This window comes from Aspergillus ambiguus, assembly GCF_047715705.1.
Source record: "Aspergillus ambiguus strain CBS 117.58 unplaced genomic scaffold BDV59scaffold_10, whole genome shotgun sequence".
NCBI lineage: Eukaryota > Fungi > Ascomycota > Eurotiomycetes > Eurotiales > Aspergillaceae > Aspergillus > Aspergillus ambiguus.
Window position 1 is genome coordinate 248,453 of NW_027395523.1, and position 18,983 is coordinate 267,435.

Below are 18,983 nucleotides of genomic sequence, written 5' to 3' on the forward strand. Positions count from 1 at the left end.
ATAGCCGAAGCGGAGCTTACTGCATAGTGGATGGTATTGCGGCGCAGTGATGTTGCATTAGTCTACATTAGAACATATGTTAGAGACAACGCCGGCCATTTTTGGGCCACCCACAGCCTATCAGTCTTATTTGGAATAGCCTGGCGCTTGGAAATTTGATTATCCACCGTAGCTGATCGACTAGTCGAGCCAACAAAATGAATAGGTCCGTCCGGGCAAAACCACAAGATTTGTCCCGCCGTTCTAAATCCGTAAGTTGCTACCGAAGAAGTGGCACTGGGATACCTATTACTATCCGGATAGCATGCGGACATCCGTTTTGTTCAGGCTGTGATATCGTGTAAGTGAATACTAGAAGGCTTTGGTACCTTCCCTCGACCTTCAACAAAACGAAATACAGGAGCCCATGTAGCAGCTTCCACAGATGTTTCAGCACTATGAAAGCCACTTGGCTAAATCCGGTCGGCCATTGGATTGCTCTTCATCTATCCATCCTATACCTGTGGATTGCAATCACAGTGGTTTCGTTCTAGCACGATTCCAAGTAATCTTCGAGTTCAGGTGGAATAGGCCTGGTATCCTCCCAAGATGTGAGCTCTATACATGTGCCCAGCCATTAGCAACGAGTACCTGCATCTCGTTTATCAAACAAAATTCACCAGTTTCATGCTGGCGGCTAGATCGCTCCCAGTGGGAGACTCTCCAATGTACAACAAACTTCTTCAAAATGGTAGTGGTGGCCCAGCGTCGAATTCTGTTCTCCCACAGAGCTAGTGTAAGAGTCTGTGGAGTCAACCAGGAGCTGGCGGGGTGAACTTTGGCGTACGCAACCCCGTTATAACCGACACGAACTTTCGGATTTAGGTAGACGCCCCGCTCTATCGAGAGAGGATTATCCGCATGAATCAAACAACACTCAGAGGCCTCAAGATGAGATAGGGCTAGAGAATCGGAAATCCCACGAAATCGTAACGGCACGCCTGATACGAACGGTTCAATAGGCATAGCCACTACTCAAGTAGGGTAAGTAAAGGCAGGAAGAAAGGCAAATTTAGATAAAGAGTGAGATGGAGTAAGAAGCAAAGGATTGAGCTTACCCATGCCGTTCCAGCAACTCTTGACAGGAACAGGCGACATGCTAAATAGCGCATGCCTAGAAATTGAAGAGCGGAAATAAGGCCATGTTTGCATAACATGTTCATCGCCATTACTATCCCGCAATGCGAAGGTATCATAATAAAGTGGCGGTCGAGAAAAGTCCAAGGAGCAAGCCGCACCGTATACACCATCATTTGTGTTGAGTAATGTAATAACATCCTCTACCTGTCATGTCCCATATGTTAGCTGTAATTTCTCCAGTGAAACTTAGTACAATCGTTACATACTGTGAATACCACGTCGTTTAGGAACAGGACCTTGTCAAACATTATACCTTGTTCTTCTAGGTCCTCCAGAGGCCGCAAAGTCATATTACGAAGCCGAGCCAAATAGGGTATGCGCCTGAGTTCCTTCCGTCCGCGAGGAGTATCTATCCAACCTTCAGTCGAAGGTGGAGCTGTTATTTCGTCCTCATGAGTAGTATCTGAAAGGGTAATGTTTCTTCTCACACCAAGTCGATCTAGCTCGATATCCAGATCGCGAAGAGCACCCTTCGTATCATCCCAGCTCCCACTTTCAAAAACGCTTATAAAAATATTCTCCGCACCCCATTTCTTAGCCAATTGAATGATAGCATCATTCCAGTGGCTCCTGAGAATCGCCTCATTGTTCCAGTGCATACTTGCAATATAAATCCGCTCTGGTTGGTCTGGTAAGCGAGGCCGTGTCGTATCCGCACTCAGCAGTCGTCGATGTATAAGCAGCACGTCTAGAACAGTCCAGAGAACGAGACTTATCAACACGGCCTGGAGAAGACGGCGCCGCGGACCGTACCGGCGGGGCAACCCATAACGGAAGAACGGTGAGATATCATATGCTAGTAAGCGCATTTGGACGGGTCAGGGTCAGAAATCGCTTCATCTAGGAGAGGAGATGATAAGAGTTGGCTCTTTGAGGAAGCGAAACCCTTAACAGCCGCAACGTTCGACAGGAGGAGTTACAAGTTCTGCCGTTCTTCACCGACATCAGTAGGGCATCGTGTCACGTGCTGACCCCTGTCAGTAACAACGGGTGAGGACCCAGGGGTAGACCCTACCGGAAGACTTTCTCTACTATAAACGGTCGAGGAAGCGCACCCATGAAAAACTTGGTTGCTGCTCAAGTTCACTTCTCTACCCATATCAAATTAAAACTCATACATAATCACGCCGTCAGTTTATTCGCCACCTTGACACGTATTATACCAGTACAGGGCATAACATCCCATGTCACTAAGCAAATCATTTGCAAACTGCACCAGATCTGTTAAAGAATATGCAATATCTCTGTTAGTTGGCCCCATTTCATCGGCACCAAATAGTTGATATCATTCCCATCCGATCTGAACTGATTCCAGTGAGGGGGCTAGGATGATCTGGCTGTAGTTAATGCCTGTATCTACATTTATTGAGTTTGATAAACGATTGACTTGCAACACTTTCCAGTTCCTAAATTTTCGCGACTCTTGCGTAAAAGCCAATCTGGCGCTGACAAAGTGGGGATCTGGGCGACTGATGACTTATATTAGTGGTGATCATTATTCAGTAAGATTGTGATGGGAAAAGATCTAGATAGAATGTGAGGTCGAGTTGAAGCGCGAACATACGTTATGCCAGGGAAGTTGAATGCTGCATATATCAACAACATGAGGTTACCTTTCCAAAAAGACTGTACCCAAAGTTGGCTTCCGTTCACTTCGACTTCACCAGGCGTTGTTCCATCCTATATAGAACTCTGAGTGGAATTGGAAGGCTGCAGGACGTGTCAATATGCTTTATTCATGGGAGACCAAGGTTGTGTATGGGCAGCACCTGGGGAAAAGATACAGCGGCCTAAGAATATTACCGAAGCGGCCAGATACTATCGAGTTATTCAGACTCACGAGCTTGAACATATATCAAGCAATAAGCTGGCAGGTTCTCGATCACACTCTTATGAGACTGTCTCCTGGAGACAGTCCCCTCCGACCAGCAACATCCAACCATGACCGGACGCACCTCACAGACCGCAAGATCTAACGTGAACTGCGCTGCCGAAATGTCTAATAAATGACAAAGGGTGAACTCGTAAGTAATTCTAATTACAAACTTATGTGACTAAAACCTAATCAAAATACTCGGGAATTAGAAGCTCGATCTGGTCCACATTGAAACTGGAATCGAGGAGATGATGGAGGCCCTTGAACAGAAGCGGGAGAGAGGAAATCAATTAAGGGCTCAGATGGACGCCCGCGGTGTAAGTGTACAATAGCTAATCTGAATAGCGTGAAAACAGCGATGATAACAAGGTGGATGATGACAAGGAGAAGGGGGACAGGAAGGAGAAGGGAACCATGTGCTTATAAGTCCCTCGAACAGAAGCGCGAGGGAAGAAAGCTGCTAAAGGCTAAGGTAGACGTCCACGGTGTAAGTGTATAGATCCTATGGTCAATATCTACAATGGCTAATTTGAATAGATCCCAATCCCAGATACCAAGGTGGATTGTGACAAGGAGAACCAGGAATATTCTTTTGTTCGTTCGTTTGTTTTCTTCTATTTTTTAATCCTTTTGCGCGTGCCGATGGCTGTTAGATTTCGATAAGCGAGGAAAACAATGCGCAGGAGAGCGGCTTGAGGTTGAAGATTGAATTGAAGGAGCTCGTAGACGACGCAGGTCGTGTGATGCGGTAATGAGGAACGCGAGATTGAGGCTGAAAGAAGTTACATCATCAATCAGTATAGAGTTGATCGTTCCGCTACCGAAAAGTGCCCTAGTCAGGGAACTCCTGATCCCAGACCTGTACCGCAGTAGCAACATTGAGATGCGAGACGCCGGTCGACCACCCAAGGTTCTTGAACCACCGCGGTGAGAAAGAAAGGAAATAAGACTCTTGAAGATCGAGGGGAAAAAAAAGGATATCTGTGGGGGAAGTATCCTAACCACCGACTTCCTATTATAGGAGGTTGAAAATTCGAGTTGTCCTTCGCGCGTTGTATCTAGCAATTAGCGTTCTCCTTAGCAATTGGATCTATGGTCGGACTATGCTCAGCCAAATGACGTTGAATTCTATCAATACTTGTGGTTCTGTACAATACGATTATGGCTGTTCCACACCATCACCCGTTCCTGCCAACACAGCGAACAGGTAAATAAGACCATGCCAACTCCATCGTCTGTGAAATAGCAATATATCAGGGAATCTTTGCCTTCATGACGACCAGCAGTTCTTATTTCACAAGTATAATCGGTAAAAATGGTGTGGGATGTCCCTCCCTGTTCCTGCCTGTTGTGCTGCTGCCAGCATGCACCTCCCTGAGGTAGTATACAATGCGATCTCTCATTCTCCCTCCTCTTCCTTCTCCCTCACGCCACGCTTCCAAAGGATTCCGACGCTGTATACAAGTATTCCGATATTTCTATCCTCTTTATCGGGACTGAACCAGGAGTTCAAAGCTAGATACATGCATAGGTGAATCAAGTAACCTTCCCTTAGGCTGTAGTATATTTGCGGGCTGGTTAGGCTTTCCGTGATAGGTATTGTCGACATATCGGTCGAGGCCCAAATCAGCAGTGGCAGTGGATCTCGAACTCAGACGAGAGGGTTCGTTTTTTTCTAAGGATTTTTTGAGCTAGTAGTGCGACATTCGGCGTGGTAAGAACGGGCGATATTGCCCGGGTATCACCCTGTATACAAAAGCTCGCTAGGGCTATTCTGGAAGCGATGGCGTCTCGTCCTAAAGCAGGAGACAGTAGCCTTGTCAAAATATAAAGGGAATAAACGTGGTTTCGTGTAGAACTACCTAGGTAGTTCGTAATAGCGCTTTAAATAAAACTACCGTTCCTCCCTTTTGACCTCCTATCTTTGTTTATAATTAAAAGAATGATCCCTAGTAGTAATTGCTGTTCATTCTGCGACGTTGAGCGCTTAATTTAATAAATATTACGTAGCAGTCTTGCTCGTTCAAGGGTATATTGTTAAATATAGGGTTACTATGAAGGATACCTAGACCATACATCGCTTATAATGATGTCTCCGCTCGTTGGATTACTCTAAGAGAGTTTGAGCACTTACCATCCCGTAACGTTCCCTCCGGCGAAGGCTAGATATATTAGATAAAGAATGTTAGACACTGTTAAAAGAGAACTGGCGTTGAATTTGTAGACTGTCTAGAAAACTGGCACAAATGTCCGTTGGATTGGCTAATATGTGAGCACACGAGTTCCTTGTTCTTCATCCGGTCGGGATTTTATCGGTATGCCTTTGCCTCCAAAGCTATAACTGAGAGACCAGAGAGTAATCTAATAGCGCCCCACATCTACCATGTATGCGCAGCGATGTATAAAGAAATAGTGAGACTATTTATACGCATGGGAGTGGTCATGAGGATCGCCCTGTACCGGGAAGGCTTAATGGTGAAGGACCAAACTTACTAGTTAAAGGATGGGTTATGAGATGTTGGCATCGATTAATAGTGTCATTGTATAGTAATTGCGATTCGTTCGGTCGTGTGTACCTATGTTATCCGTAGTGCATGCTGACCTCCTGCGTTGCTTGAGTACCCTCCCGTCTTTAGTGGCCTTGAGTCACGTCACACGTAATCTTTTCAATGCCGCTTTCTATGGTCATACTGTAGTCGTATGAGAGGATCTGGCCGCTTGTGCATCAGTTGATAGTGTAATACATCGACAAAAGTTAATGATTAAAACATGAGTTTAGCATTTTATAAGATTTTTTCAGCGTACGGAATACTCCGTACTCAGTTAATCGTACGGCGGACAACAACGCCGCACTAAACAAACTGACCCACATGCTGATACAATTCCTTCTCAGGCATCTGCTGATCAGATTGGCCGATCTTGATGATGCAAACGCGACGCGCAACTCTTGGTTGCATGTTGCATGAGGGCAACGATCCCAAAGTCAGGGGTAGCCGCATCTGCCGCTGTGGACCATGGGGCCTCGAGGGATATGCAGTACACAGGATGCGCTCGCACATACACCCAGGGTCCTTGTAAGGCTACTCCGCAGAGCGGAAATTTGCTCAAGGCTGTACGCAGTACTGCCTAGGGAATACGTTGTACCGCGCATGGCATTCTACATCGACTCGGATTACGATCGTCTTCGTATCTTCCTGGTTCACTGTAGTTGTCTGTATGGGGGCCCCATAGTGACTCAAAATTCGGAAATTTGCACTCTGACATCTGGAGTCTGAAGTCTGGAGTCTGGAGACGGAAGATTCAGTCGAGGGAAACCGTTGAAAATCATCGCCATGCAAGGGATAATGGAACCACAGTGGATTCGAGCGATCAGAGGTGGATATATCATCTTCCAGGCATCAATATTCCCGACGGCATGGCGAGAAGAGTTCCCAAGGCGTGCCAGTGGATGAGGAATTAATTTATTATACTTTCCTGGCGGGCTCCGAACAGAACGCTGGTTGAAGCAGATGAACCCCTTTCTGTCTTCAGTCTGACCCCTGCCGAGTCGCTTGCGTGATAGAGAGTTGTGAGTGGTGGGTTCCCGACGGATGAGCCATGGGACAAGGATCAGCGGTTCGTGATCGAAGTGCTCCTGTCCGCCCAGAAAGCCAACGGGATGGGAGGTGATACAGGGCACAATGCAACACGCCAGGCACGACACTCGGACGCGAGCTGGGGTTATTTTTATCATGAATCGGAGGATTTGTCTTTGGCATACGCAAGGAGCACAGTGTCCTGACAGGCCTGGACTGACGGGATCGCCGGAAGGAATACTCAGTCGGGTAAGGGCAGCGAACCCCGAGCTTTGCTGGAAAGAGTTTAAGGGATGCACTGGGTCCAATGAGAGCGCCAGAAGAGGAAAAGAAAGCAGACCTTGGAGGGTCGTGCATCTGGAGCCCCTGAGGATGATCTGCGGTCAGGGGTAGTATTGATCTGGCTGGGTTCCGTTGTACGGCGGAAAATGGGAGAATAAAAAAGAGCCGATATGATAGAGCAGTCTTAGATCTTCTAGTACACTTGACTACTCTCGACTTGACCGACGACACACAGACAACGCAGCAAAAGGCATAGTAAAAGAAGCAGAAGAAGAACGCGTGTTGGCCAACCGCTAAAGCAACTAAAAGCGACTAACGCGGCCTAGCGCCCCACTAGTCCCCTTTGGGCCAGCACTGCACGAGGAACTTCTTTTGTTGTTGTTCATCGCTTTCTATTTAGATTCGCTGCATCCACCATCGCCATGACGCACGACGCCGTATGTCCCGGCTGCTGCACGACTCTATGAACCGGTCTCCATGATCCAGCTTCTATCGTCAATCCCCATCCCGTCCAGATGATCCATCATCTCCCGTCTTGCCGGACGTCTTGATATCGGGGACGATACGACTCCTGACGACTTCACCATGGCCGCCGCCGATCCGGGCATATTGCCCATGATCAAATGCTCCAACTGTGGCATCAATGTCGAGATCTCTGCCATGGGGGACCATATCTGTGACACTTCCCCAGGTACGTCGCCTTCCACTCCGCATATCCAACCGGCGTACTGACTCCTGACAGCTCCATGGCCTCCTCAACCGCCTCCCAAATATCAATATGAACCACCGCCGAGAAGTGCGGCCAGACCAGCTCCCATCGATGCTTCCAAAGCCAGTATGCTCTCCCGGCTTCTTCATCCGCCACGATCATTCAGTAACCCTCACCAGACCAACCGTTCTTACGCCCCGGCGGCGACGTCGACGAGAAAGATGCCCTCACCCCCTCACCACTCTCCATCTCACAACGTTCGCCATTTCCTCCACCCCAGCGAAGTCAAACCACCCCAGTCGTCGCAGAACCGCACTCCCCCGGTCTGGATGGCGCCCTCCCAACCTTCCCTCTCCCCAGATCCATGTCAACGCGAAAACCGGACGGAATGGCCGTGCTGAATGACCCTCGCACCGCTCCACCGGTGCCCTCCCCGCAATACGCCAACGCAATGACCCCAGATAACCCACCACCTCCGGCAAGCGCACACCTTCCACTAGACACCGACAAGGGTCTCCCGCCCCCTCCCGTGTCAAAAGACGACGATTCGCAAGCAGAGCCCGGGGGTCACCACAAACATGGCGCCTCCATCGACAGCAGGAGCAGCTACCGGACCTCTCTAGCGAGTTCACGATACGACTCCGGCTCCAAGCGGTCAACTGCCGTCTCCAGCCGTCGACCTTCCTTCGGTAGTGTGTCATACGCCTACAAATACCTCGACGACGTCCCGCCCATCCCCCCAACCATCCCTCACTTCTCCTCCGCCTTCTCAGACTCCAGCGTGTCAGACGTCTTCCCCCGTCACGACGGTAAAGGCGACAGCACGAGCTTTGACTTCCGCAGCTCTGGGGAGGCACTTCCCCCTAAACGCGAAAACGACAAACCTCACCCCAGTCCGCTTCGCCCATCATCCAATGCCACATCTGAGAGACACAGCAGTTCCCGTGGCTCCGCAGAACTCTTCTTCCACAGTCCATCGCATAGCACGCATGGGCCGCCGCTGGACCTGCCCGATGTATCGGAGGGACGCTCCCCATCGGTCTCCAGCAACCAGTCTTACAGGGCCTTCCGCCCCTCCGGCTCCGATCATCTGCACCCCGCCGCTGCAGAGAACCATGCCGCCGATCCGCACAACACTCTGCGGAAGAACTCCGACGCAAACAGCGAGAGCAATCTCTCCATGACCAACTTCGCTCGGGCCTTGGGCCTCGACGGCCAGGACCACGCCGGCCCCGACAGCACGGCCGAAAGCTCAACCGCCTCCTCGGAATCCTCCCCCTCCGAGTCTCGTAGCGGGACATCCTTTTCCAGCATTGCATCTGAGGCAAGCTCGCGCCGGAAGCCCTCCGATCAGGGCCGCCTCGGTCCCGTCGCCGAGGAGCACCCCAGCGACTCCGGGCTCAAGCCCGTCCTAGACGAGTCCTTACACACCGAAAGCCCTGTCGAGCTGGAAGCCCCACGCATCCCCGAGGCACTCTTCAGCCCAGACTCCCCGACCGACCCGGCCATCAACAGAGGCGGATTCAACATGGCACCCAGCCACCAAGCACACGCCTCAACCTCCGACGATCTCCCCGAAAAGCCCACCATGATGCGTTCTGCCACCGAGCCTGCCGTCCGCCCGCCTCCGCGACCGAAGGGCCGCTGTCGAGGCTGCAGCGAGATGATCATGGGAAAGTCGGTGTCGTCCGCCGACGGCCGTCTCACAGGCCGGTACCACAAGGCGTGCTTCGTCTGCTACGACTGCCGCACACCGTTTCAGACGGCGGATTTCTACGTTCTGGGCGACCGCCCGTTCTGCTCCCAGCATTACCACGAGCGCAACGGCTCCGTGTGCCACAACTGCCACACCGGCATTGAAGGACAGTATCTGGAGACGGTGGAGCGCACTGGACGGGGCCCGGCCGACTCGCACAAGTTCCACCCGGACTGTCTCACTTGCCGCACGTGCCACATCCTGCTCAAGGGCGAGTACTACGAATGGAACGGGCTAGTGTACTGTGAACGCGACGCTCGGCGCGCCGCCGCGTCCATGTCCCCGCATCGCTTCCGCCGTCCGACAATGCCCTCGTCCCCGCTGGCCCATTCCCGGGGCTACTCGCGCGGATATCCTCCACCTCCACCACCTGGATATCCCGGTCCCAGTATGCGGCCCTACCCGCCGGGACCGATGCTAGGTCCTCCTGGTCCGGGGCTGCGGCCTCCACCGGGACCGTACGATGCCGGCCCGTACGGACCGCCTCCTTCTCCTGGAGCACGTCGCTTCCCGGAACGAAGGACAACCCGATTGATGATGATATGATTGCTTTACTATTATTTTGCTTGCTCTCCTGACGCCTTTCTGATGGCAGGTTTCTTTCACGAGGCTGGTGGGATGTTTGTATTCGTATATTTGCGTTTTCTCGACTTGCATCTTGGTCTGTTATATACCCCGCCCGAATTCCCGTTCCTGCTTCATACCTCATGCTGGCATAATATTAGCTGTATTACTTAGTTATCATCCTTTCGTGTGTCTTAGGGGTGTTTACGCCTGGATATTGTGCATACTTTACCCCTCGTCCGGTGACAGGGATCGATACTGCATTTTAGCGTTGTCAACTGAAGACCGTTCAGCTACCAAAAAGTGCCTAGACACTTACTGCGTACCTAGGTAATGGTGCGGTATATAGTGGTATTTCAGTGCTTTTCTCGGTCTGACAAGCGACTTAGCTGTTTTCTCACAGCTCCATTATAATACCCCCAATTGCGCTCCGCCTCCAGTGATATACCGTCAGGATACAATCAAATCCCTGCGCTCAAATGCGCAGTATGACTCTGTTCTTTAAGGACTTTAGATGATATAACTTCCCCGATTTGTCTTAGTAGACACGGGTCTCGTCTAGCTTGTCCTGTGTGGTGTTGCTGTACCGCTTCTGCCGAAGCTGAGAGATATCTAGGTTCTCTGCCGCAGCCAGATGGCGTTCTGGAGGTAACTGGCCCTGGTCGTCAGCAAACTCCTTGCTGTCGAGTGACAGGCTACTGTTGGGATCACTACAGATGGTTGCAAAAGCAGTGTCACTATGGAAGCTATCTATGTGAATGTTTTAATGAAATAATTGCGCGTCCACTTTCTATAGCGCATTTGTACTTTTTGGACCCCACTCAGCGAGAACTGAAATCGAAACCATCTCACGCTAAGCATTTACTAGCATCACCTAGTATAATATTTGTATCCACAAGAGGGCTAAGATTACTGTCAGCCTGCATGCTTACCGGAATGCACCAGGCCGTAGTCGGCTGCTACTACGAGATCCTTGATAAACATGAGGTGGAGTACACTACACGACAGTATTTATTTTTGGCGCTGCTTCCCTCCCGCCTTGAGATATACGAAACCATACAACCAAACCCATCATGTCTTGGACACAGGTCTCCCCCATTCGGTATGAGCGTCCGTTTGACTCAATCGAGCAGTTCTACCGTACGGTTGCTGCGGCTGGCGCGCCGCTGAACAAAGAGCATTACTTGATTACCTGCACTGTGCGGCTGCAATCGCCACTGCCTCCAGTCCACGCGGTGGAACAAGCCTGGAAAGCTCTACGCCATGTCTACCCTCAACTGGCTGCCGAACCGGAGATAGGCGGCGGCGAGCGCTTTGCGTACGACGTACTCACTTCTGCCACCGAGCTCAACGCCTGGACCAGAGCCACTTTCCATGTTGAGCCCGATCGAAGTGCGGATGATCTGTACGAACAGCTGGCGCCATCACCTCGCTTTCACCTCTACTATCTGCTCGGGACTTCCGAGCTGGTCTTCCGCACGCCACACTGGCGCATCGATGGCATTGGCCTGCTCCACCTGCAATCTGCCTTCTTGCAACTGCTTGCGGACGGCACGAAGCCCATCCTCGACGGAACTGAGCCCTCTCGGCTCTGTCCCAGCCTAGACGCCGTCGTCGCTGGCATATCCCCAGCACCGGCGTCGTCCCTAGCTGCAACCGCAGCTGCAGCGGACGAAGAGCTTCAGCCATTCCTCTATGAGGGCAGAACCCTCACACTCCCGACGTTGCCAAACATCTTGCCAACCACGCCGAAACGCCTCCTTCGGTCCATCGACTCGGGCACAACCGATCGCCTGTTGAGCGCCTGCTCTACTCGCAAGATCACCGTCACCGCCGCCGCCCACGCCGCCCTTGCTCTCGCTGCCCGCCAGTTCTCGCTGACGCCGCAGCAGGAGCAGCAAGACTATGTGGGCTTCAACGCGATCGATTTACGGCGGTACCTTCCCGTCCCCTGGAACGGGCCTGACGCCGCCATCTCTCTCTACCACACCGGCCTACCCTTCCGGATGCCCCTCCATCCTTCCTCCCCGGCTTGCATTGGCTCCGCCGAGGCGGAAACAGCAGCAACAACAACAACAGCTCTGAGAGAAACCGAATTTGTCCGCCTTGCCAATGCGTTCACCTCCTTGTACCGGCGCGATCTGGCCCAGGAAACGCCGCGGAACGTCTTTGGGTTTCTACCTGCCTACGTGGACAAGGTCATGCAGGTACTAAGCCGCGCCCCGACTGATCCGCGACAGGGCCCGGCTCACCCGGAGCTGAGCTCCATGGGCAAATTGAATGAACTGTTAGCGACGGAGGTGAAGGGAACGGAGCGGACCTTGCGGGTGGCGGAGTGGTGGGTGGCAGTGGAGGTGATCAACCGGTTATTGTTGACGAATGTGTGGACCTGGGACCATCAGTTGGTCTTGTCAGTCAACTGGAACGAGGCATTCTATGAGCGGGAGCTGGTGGAAGGGCTGTTTGGGCGGTGGAGGGAGGAGTTGGTGATGGGGTTGATAGGCGAGTAGAGGCTGGCATGGAGATTTCAAGAAACCGTGAGATAATTTAAACAGATCTATTCAGGCCTTTCAGCAAGTCTACACTAGGTCAATCGAAATTTCCATACAAGTTCTAAATTATCCATTGGAGGAGTAGGAAAAGTCCTACGTATCCTAATAGCGCAAGGAACTAACCTTGTCGGTCTGAGGCGTGATTACCTCAGCGCCACGAAAATCTTGATGAGAGAACAATCTTCTCCGGACGCAGCTCTGCATACAAGGCGAACAATATCCTAATATCCAGTACTGGTTAAATCGTACGCAGTATCGCATGCCTCTTACCTCCCACGCCCGCAAACAGCACCGATGATTCAGGGGTAACATCGCAACCATGGGTCCGGCTCCGAGTTTTCCGCCGCAACGGCACCATTGCTGCCTAAGCTTAATGCATGGTGGAACTGGAGCTGTGTGCTCCGTGATCTGTGTCCTACCCTTTTCCTGGGAATTTCTGAGTTACATTGCTTCGTACCTGCACGGAGGTGTACGCGGTAGAGATTTCCCATGTTCGACCTGCGGACCTGCGTTTTCGAGACTCCCGCTTCTCCAGAATTGTCCGGAGTGTCCTGACCCACTTGACGCGCAGACCACAGACTGTCCCAGTCAGGAGTAAACGTCGACCCCGTCTCTGGACGACGACATCGGGCTGTAGCCCCGGCATCGCAGCGACTTGTCGTACACCATGTTCTCCATCCGGTGCGTTGTCTGCCAGATGACCGACGAGAGAACGGCATGATTGGCCGACACGCGACCGCTCCCACCCCCGATATTCGATCCAGGGACTGAAACTGCCAATTGAGGCGTAGAACGGGGAAGGATGCGGTTAGCGGTGAATTCACGCCAGCGCCATGCCGAACCTGCATTGACCGAGGAATCGGCGGGGCAGAGATGGAGGGGCTAGAGACGGCTAGAAGGTGTAGGAATTGATAAATTTTCTGCTTCACTGCTCCGCTGCACAGTCTGGTTGAGGAGGTGAAGTCGGCTCGGGGGTGTAGAGGAGGTATACGGATCGAACGGTTCATGCACAGGGAGCAGCAGAATGCAGCTGCATCTGTCCGTCTGCTCTCATGGAATCCCGCCTCCGTACGTTATACGTGAATGAGGTCTCCACTCGTCCCCTGACCGCTTGTTGGTACTGGGGGGAGTGACGGCTCGATGGTTACCGGAAAGGGACGGGTGGGTGTGATTCCCGTGACTTAAATACTCCCCCACCATCTTTTCTCCCTCTTCCCCTTCTCCCTCTTCTTCTCTTCTCCTCTCTCTCCAACATCTTCCCCGGCTCTCAATTCCTTAGGATCACTCTCTTCGAGGCGTGATCGCTCCCAACCGGCAAGATTTTCGCCACACTTCTTAACTCGTGAGCTCTCCTCCCTTCATCCCCACTTCCTCCTCCATACTAACCCCCCGTTCCAGGCGTCACCACCCGTTCAACGGCCGGCGCTCGTCCAACCGCGGAGGGGCACCGGATTACGCATTATACATACAGTAAATCCGTGCTACATTCTTGAAACTTCCTCCCGCCAATCTTCCCCCGCAATGGCTCCTCACGCTAGTTCGGATGTTGCTGCCAATGGCGCCGTGAACGGGTCGGCTGCTCCCTCTGCCACCCCTCAGTTTACCGTCAGCTCGCCCAATGTCGTCTACACCGACACCGAGATCAAGAGCAAGTATGCCTACCACACCACTGACATCACCCGCACCGCCGACAACAAGCTGGTGGCCACCCCCAAGGCCACGGACTACCATTTCAAGGTCGACCGCCATGTCGGCAAGGTTGGTGTCATGATGGTCGGCTGGGGTGGAAACAACGGCTCCACCGTCACCGCGGGTATCCTGGCCAACCGTCGCGGTCTCACTTGGGAGACCCGGGAGGGCACCCAGGCCTCCAACTACTACGGTTCCGTCGTCATGGGTTCCACCGTCAAGCTGGGCACTGACGCCAAGACCGGTGAGGAGATCAACGTGCCCTTCCACGACATGCTGCCCATGGTCCACCCCAATGACCTCGCCGTGGGCGGTTGGGACATCAGCAGCGTGAACCTCGCCGATGCCATGGACCGGGCCCAGGTCCTCGAGCCGACCCTGAAGCAGCAGGTTCGCAAGGAAATGGCCGAGTTGAAGCCCCTGCCCAGTATCTACTACCCGGACTTCATCGCCTCCAACCAGGAGGACCGGGCCGACAACGTGCTCGAGGGCTCCAAGGCCTGCTGGGCGCACGTGGAGAAGATCCAGCAGGACATTCGGGACTTCAAGGCTCAGAACGGTCTGGACAAGGTCATCGTCATGTGGACGGCCAACACCGAGCGTTACGCCGATATCCTCCCGGGTGTCAACGATACTGCGGAGAACCTGGTCAACTCCATCAAGACGGGCCACTTGGAGGTTTCCCCCTCGACCGTCTTCGCCGTGGCTTGTATTCTGGACAACGTTCCCTTCATCAACGGTTCTCCCCAGAACACCTTCGTGCCCGGTGCCATCGACCTGGCCGAGAAGCACAAGGCGTTCATCGGTGGGGACGACTTCAAGTCCGGCCAGACCAAGATGAAGTCGGCTCTCGTGGACTTCCTCATCAACGCCGGTATCAAGCTCACCTCCATCGCCAGCTACAACCACCTGGGCAACAACGACGGCAAGAACCTGAGCTCCCAGAAGCAGTTCCGCTCCAAGGAGATCTCCAAGTCCAACGTGGTCGACGACATGGTCGCTGCCAACCAGATCCTCTACGAGAAGGACGAGCACCCCGACCACACCGTCGTGATCAAGTACATGCCGGCGGTCGGGGACAACAAGCGCGCGCTGGACGAGTACTACGCGGAGATCTTCATGGGTGGCCACCAGACCATCTCTCTGTTCAACATCTGCGAGGACTCCCTCCTGGCCTCTCCTCTGATCATCGACTTGGTCCTGATCACCGAGATGATGACCCGCATCACCTGGAAGGCCGACGACGCCGCCGAGTACAAGGGCTTCCACAGCGTGCTCAGCGTTCTGAGCTACATGCTCAAGGCTCCGCTGACGCCCCCGGGTACCCCGGTCGTCAACGCCCTGAACAAGCAGCGCAACGCTCTGACCAACATCTTCCGCGCCTGCGTTGGCCTCCAGCCCGAGTCGGAGATGACCCTGGAGCACAAGCTGTTCTAGTCCCAACCATGACTACATCGTAGTCCCTAGTCCAACTCTAGTCACTCTTTGAACAAATCAACTTGCGATTTCTTCCTATCTATCTATCCATCTTACGTAGACTTCCCCTGCAGCGCCCCAATCTCCGAGTAGGCATTCAGCGCCAACTGTCCCCCCAGATGCGCATACAGCACATTCCCCGTAATCCTCCCCTTGCGGATCAAATCCACCATGCCCGCAAAGCTCTTCCCCTCATACACGGGGTCCGTAATAAACGCCTCCATGCGCGCCGCATACTCGATCGCCTCCCACGTCGCGCGATCCGGAATCCCATACGTCCCCGCATGATACCCTTCCTCCAGCACGACGTCCTCCTCCGCCACATCCTCCTCGCTCAGCCCGATCTTCGCCGCCGTGCTCTTTGCGATCCTCAGCACCTGCGCGCGCGTCGCCGCCGGCGTCGCCGACGCATCAATCCCGAGCACCGTCCGCCGCGGCTCCCCGGGGTACAACTTCTCCAGCAGCTTAAAGCCCGCCACCATGCCGGCCATGGTCGACCCGGTGACGGCGCACACGACGACGGTGTCAAAGAACACGCCCATCTGGCGCTCCTGCTCGCGCACCTCGACCGCCCACCGCGCAAAGCCCAGCCCGCCCAGCGGATGGTCGGACGCGCCCGCGGGGATGTAGTAGGGCCGCTCGCCGGCCGCCTCGCACTCGGCCTTCAGCGCGGCCAGCGTCTGCTTGTGCTCGATGCCGAACCCGGACGCGTCCAGCCGCACGTCCGCCCCCATCAGCCGCGACAGCTGGATGTTGCCCACGCGGTCGTACCCGGCGTCCGCCCAGTCGACCCAGTGCTCCTGCACCAGCCGCGCTTTGAGCCCCGTGCGTGCTGCCACCGCCGCCACCTGCCGCGTGTGGTTGCTCTGCACCCCGCCGATGCTGACCAGCACGTCGGCGTTTTGGGCGAGGGCGTCGGCGACGAGGTACTCCAGCTTGCGCGTCTTGTTGCCGCCGTACGCGAGTCCCGAGTTGAGGTCGTCGCGCTTTGCGTAGATGGTCGCTTTGTGGCCTAGGTCGGCGGTGATGCGGGGGAGGCTGTGGATGGGGGAGGGGCCGAGGGTCAGGGGCGTGCGGGGGATGGAGGAGAAGGGGGCGGGGAGGGGGATGTCCATGGTGCTACTCATTGTGGTTGAATTGAAAAGGTGTACTTTGTAGATTTGTCTTGTGGATGAGGGATGTTGGTGTACTGAGGGAGTGCTGTTAGGGCTTATATCTATGTCGGGAGGCGGCTTTCCGCCGGAAAACTGTAGTGTATGTACATGAAGTCAGTCCGCTCTATGGCATGCCGCTACTTTCTCCACTTGGTATCGGAGTTGGTCCTATCGGGCTGCTTATCCGCAGGCGTTACGCATACACGGTATGTTATGTAGATATACATCAGTGTTCTACCATTTAGGGAGGAATCTATCTACCCGTATGAGGCTGCAGTATCTAGTACGTCAAAACATCCGGCTCAAGAAAATCCATTTTAGACATTGATATACATTTAAACGAATGGATCGACGCTCCTCATCTCACATCCTACCAAACATGAGATCCCCATTCAGAGCCCAACCATTGGGGAACCGCACCTCATATCGTTTAGAACAGAGACTGGAGCCAGTCGAGGAAGCCCCCGGAAGAGCCAGCGGAAGCACCACCCGATGGAGCAGCGCCTGAAGGAGCAGCACCAGAGGGGAAAGCACCCGAAGGCGAGGCACCCTGTCCGAATCCAGGGAAGCCAGAGGGAGCAGCACCAGAAGGAGAGGGGCCAGAGCCCTCGCCCGAGCCCTCGCCGCCCTGGCCGAAACCGCCCGGGAAGCCAGAGGGGATGGCGCCAGAAGGCACAGCGCCAGTGGGAGTAGGGCCCTGGCCCTCACCACCCTGTCCAAATCCAGGGAAGCCGGAGGGAGCAGCACCAGAAGGCGCAGCGCCGGAAGGAGCAGCGCCGCTGGGCGAAGGGCCCTGGCCCTCGCCCTGGCCGCCGCCGAATCCACCGAAGCCGCCGAATCCCTGGGGAGATCTGGCTTCGATGCCCTGGCCCTCGGAGGGACCCTCAGGGGCACCGGACGGGGCAGGGCCAGTTGGGGCGGGACCAGCTGGGCCGGAGGGAGCTGGGCCAGTGGGGACGGGGCCAGAAGGCTTGGGACCGTCGTGGCCATGTTCGCCATGTCCGCCATGGCCACCCGGGAAGCCGGAGGGGAATCCAGACGGGAACCCAGAAGGAGGAGGGCCAGGGGGGAAGCCCGACGGGAAGCCAGAGGGCAGGCCGGAAGGAACCCCGGAGGGAGGACCACCAGGGAAGCCACCGTGACCTCCCTGGGTGCCGGTGGGCTGGACGTCGGTAGGGAAGCCTTGGTCTTCCTGGCGCTGGACGGGAACGGCCAGGGTAGAGCCCAGCAGGCTGAGGATGACAGCGGCGGTCTGAGGCTTCATTGTGGGGAGATCGAAATTCTAAAGAGCGTTTGAAGAATTAAGGATTGAATTCAGTGGCAACCAGGCCAAATGGTATTGATCAAGGAATGAGAATGTAGACTTTAGTCGCCGGGACTATGAGTTGGAAAAGCATCATCTGATAACGAGGAACGAAGCGGTTTAAGTAGGCCTGCGGTCCAGGCGGAACCGATCTCGCACAGCTGGAGTGGAATCCCCTGATCCGTATTGATGAACGGACGGGAGACTCATCACCTTCTCCATGGTTTCAGCCTCCTAAGCGAGCAAAAGGAGCAGCACGCGTCAGCAGGGATTCCAGGCTGTCGTGGTGGAGCAGGTAGGGCTAGCAATCTTCTCCATGTCCCGACGATCATGCACGTATGGATCTGTTGAAACAAGCAACATCGGTAGGCGACTGATTGATAGCAGAAGCCAAGCAAACCCAAAGCGCATTTGGCAGTGCTGATGCGGCCACCGGTGCTTCATCGTTGTATTAGTCTGTCTGGCCTGTGCTGGCGATCGGCAGAAAGCTGACGCATCTCGCCCACTGGTGGATATTCGGCCGCCGGGATGAAGTCAACGGCCATAAGCTGATCCTGGGAAATCTCCGGCCGGCAACGGAGGGAGAATAGTCAGGGTGCGTTGAGGCTGGAATTTCTCTCTTCCGTCCCTGACTCGAACGACCCCTGTCTCTGCAGGAGCTGGGTGAGTTGAGTCGAGACCAGGGGTTCAGAAACTCAAGCTGATACAAGCTGCGACAAGCTTGTTTCTTGGCAATTAGGTGGGTACCGGTACCAGCGATTCCCGTCAATCCTCATTTTTGAGGCATGGCTGTTTCGGTAGTATGGTAGTCTAAGGTAGGCTGGCTGTAGTGGCAATTGGTCCCAGACGGCCATCTACTGGGCTGCTG

General features: G+C 54.2%; 6 protein-coding genes across 6 annotated transcripts; 3 read left to right on the plus strand and 3 right to left on the minus strand.

Moving 5' to 3' along the window:
* Nucleotides 1–28: 28 nt before the first annotated feature.
* BDV59DRAFT_175501 (glycosyltransferase family 69 protein) lies at nt 29–2,075 on the minus strand. The gene is made up of 3 exons (XM_073689269.1): nt 1,386–2,075; nt 1,098–1,323; nt 29–1,010 (listed from the first exon to the last, which is right to left on the minus strand). Exons 1-3 carry the CDS (start codon nt 1,986–1,988, stop codon nt 598–600), a joined length of 1,242 nt encoding a protein of 413 aa, XP_073549215.1. The 5' UTR covers nt 1,989–2,075; the 3' UTR covers nt 29–597.
* A 5,249-nt stretch (nt 2,076–7,324) lies between these two features.
* Nucleotides 7,325–10,319, plus strand: BDV59DRAFT_11596 (uncharacterized protein). The gene is made up of 3 exons (XM_073686692.1): nt 7,325–7,603; nt 7,655–7,747; nt 7,801–10,319. The coding sequence occupies exons 1-3, from the start codon at nt 7,498–7,500 to the stop codon at nt 9,921–9,923; spliced, it is 2,322 nt and encodes a 773-aa protein (XP_073549216.1). The 5' UTR covers nt 7,325–7,497; the 3' UTR covers nt 9,924–10,319.
* A 565-nt stretch (nt 10,320–10,884) lies between these two features.
* On the plus strand, nt 10,885–12,547 carry BDV59DRAFT_175509 (uncharacterized protein). The gene has a single exon (XM_073689270.1). It carries the CDS (start codon nt 11,015–11,017, stop codon nt 12,449–12,451), a length of 1,437 nt encoding a protein of 478 aa, XP_073549217.1. The 5' UTR covers nt 10,885–11,014; the 3' UTR covers nt 12,452–12,547.
* BDV59DRAFT_175511 (uncharacterized protein) lies at nt 12,548–13,684 on the minus strand. Its single transcript, XM_073689271.1, has one exon. The coding sequence runs from the start codon at nt 13,498–13,500 to the stop codon at nt 12,793–12,795; it is 708 nt and encodes a 235-aa protein (XP_073549218.1). The 5' UTR covers nt 13,501–13,684; the 3' UTR covers nt 12,548–12,792.
* On the plus strand, nt 13,664–15,686 carry BDV59DRAFT_175512 (inositol-3-phosphate synthase INO1). Its single transcript, XM_073689272.1, has 2 exons — nt 13,664–13,835; nt 13,892–15,686. Exon 2 carries the CDS (start codon nt 14,015–14,017, stop codon nt 15,617–15,619), a length of 1,605 nt encoding a protein of 534 aa, XP_073549219.1. The 5' UTR covers nt 13,664–13,835; nt 13,892–14,014; the 3' UTR covers nt 15,620–15,686.
* Nucleotides 15,687–15,711: 25 nt separating this feature from the next.
* Nucleotides 15,712–16,773, minus strand: BDV59DRAFT_207086 (putative 1-aminocyclopropane-1-carboxylate deaminase; the record flags this gene model as incomplete). The annotated part of the gene is made up of 1 exon (XM_073694928.1): nt 15,712–16,773. The coding sequence occupies one exon, from the start codon at nt 16,771–16,773 to the stop codon at nt 15,712–15,714; it is 1,062 nt and encodes a 353-aa protein (XP_073549220.1).
* Nucleotides 16,774–18,983: the final 2,210 nt, after the last annotated feature.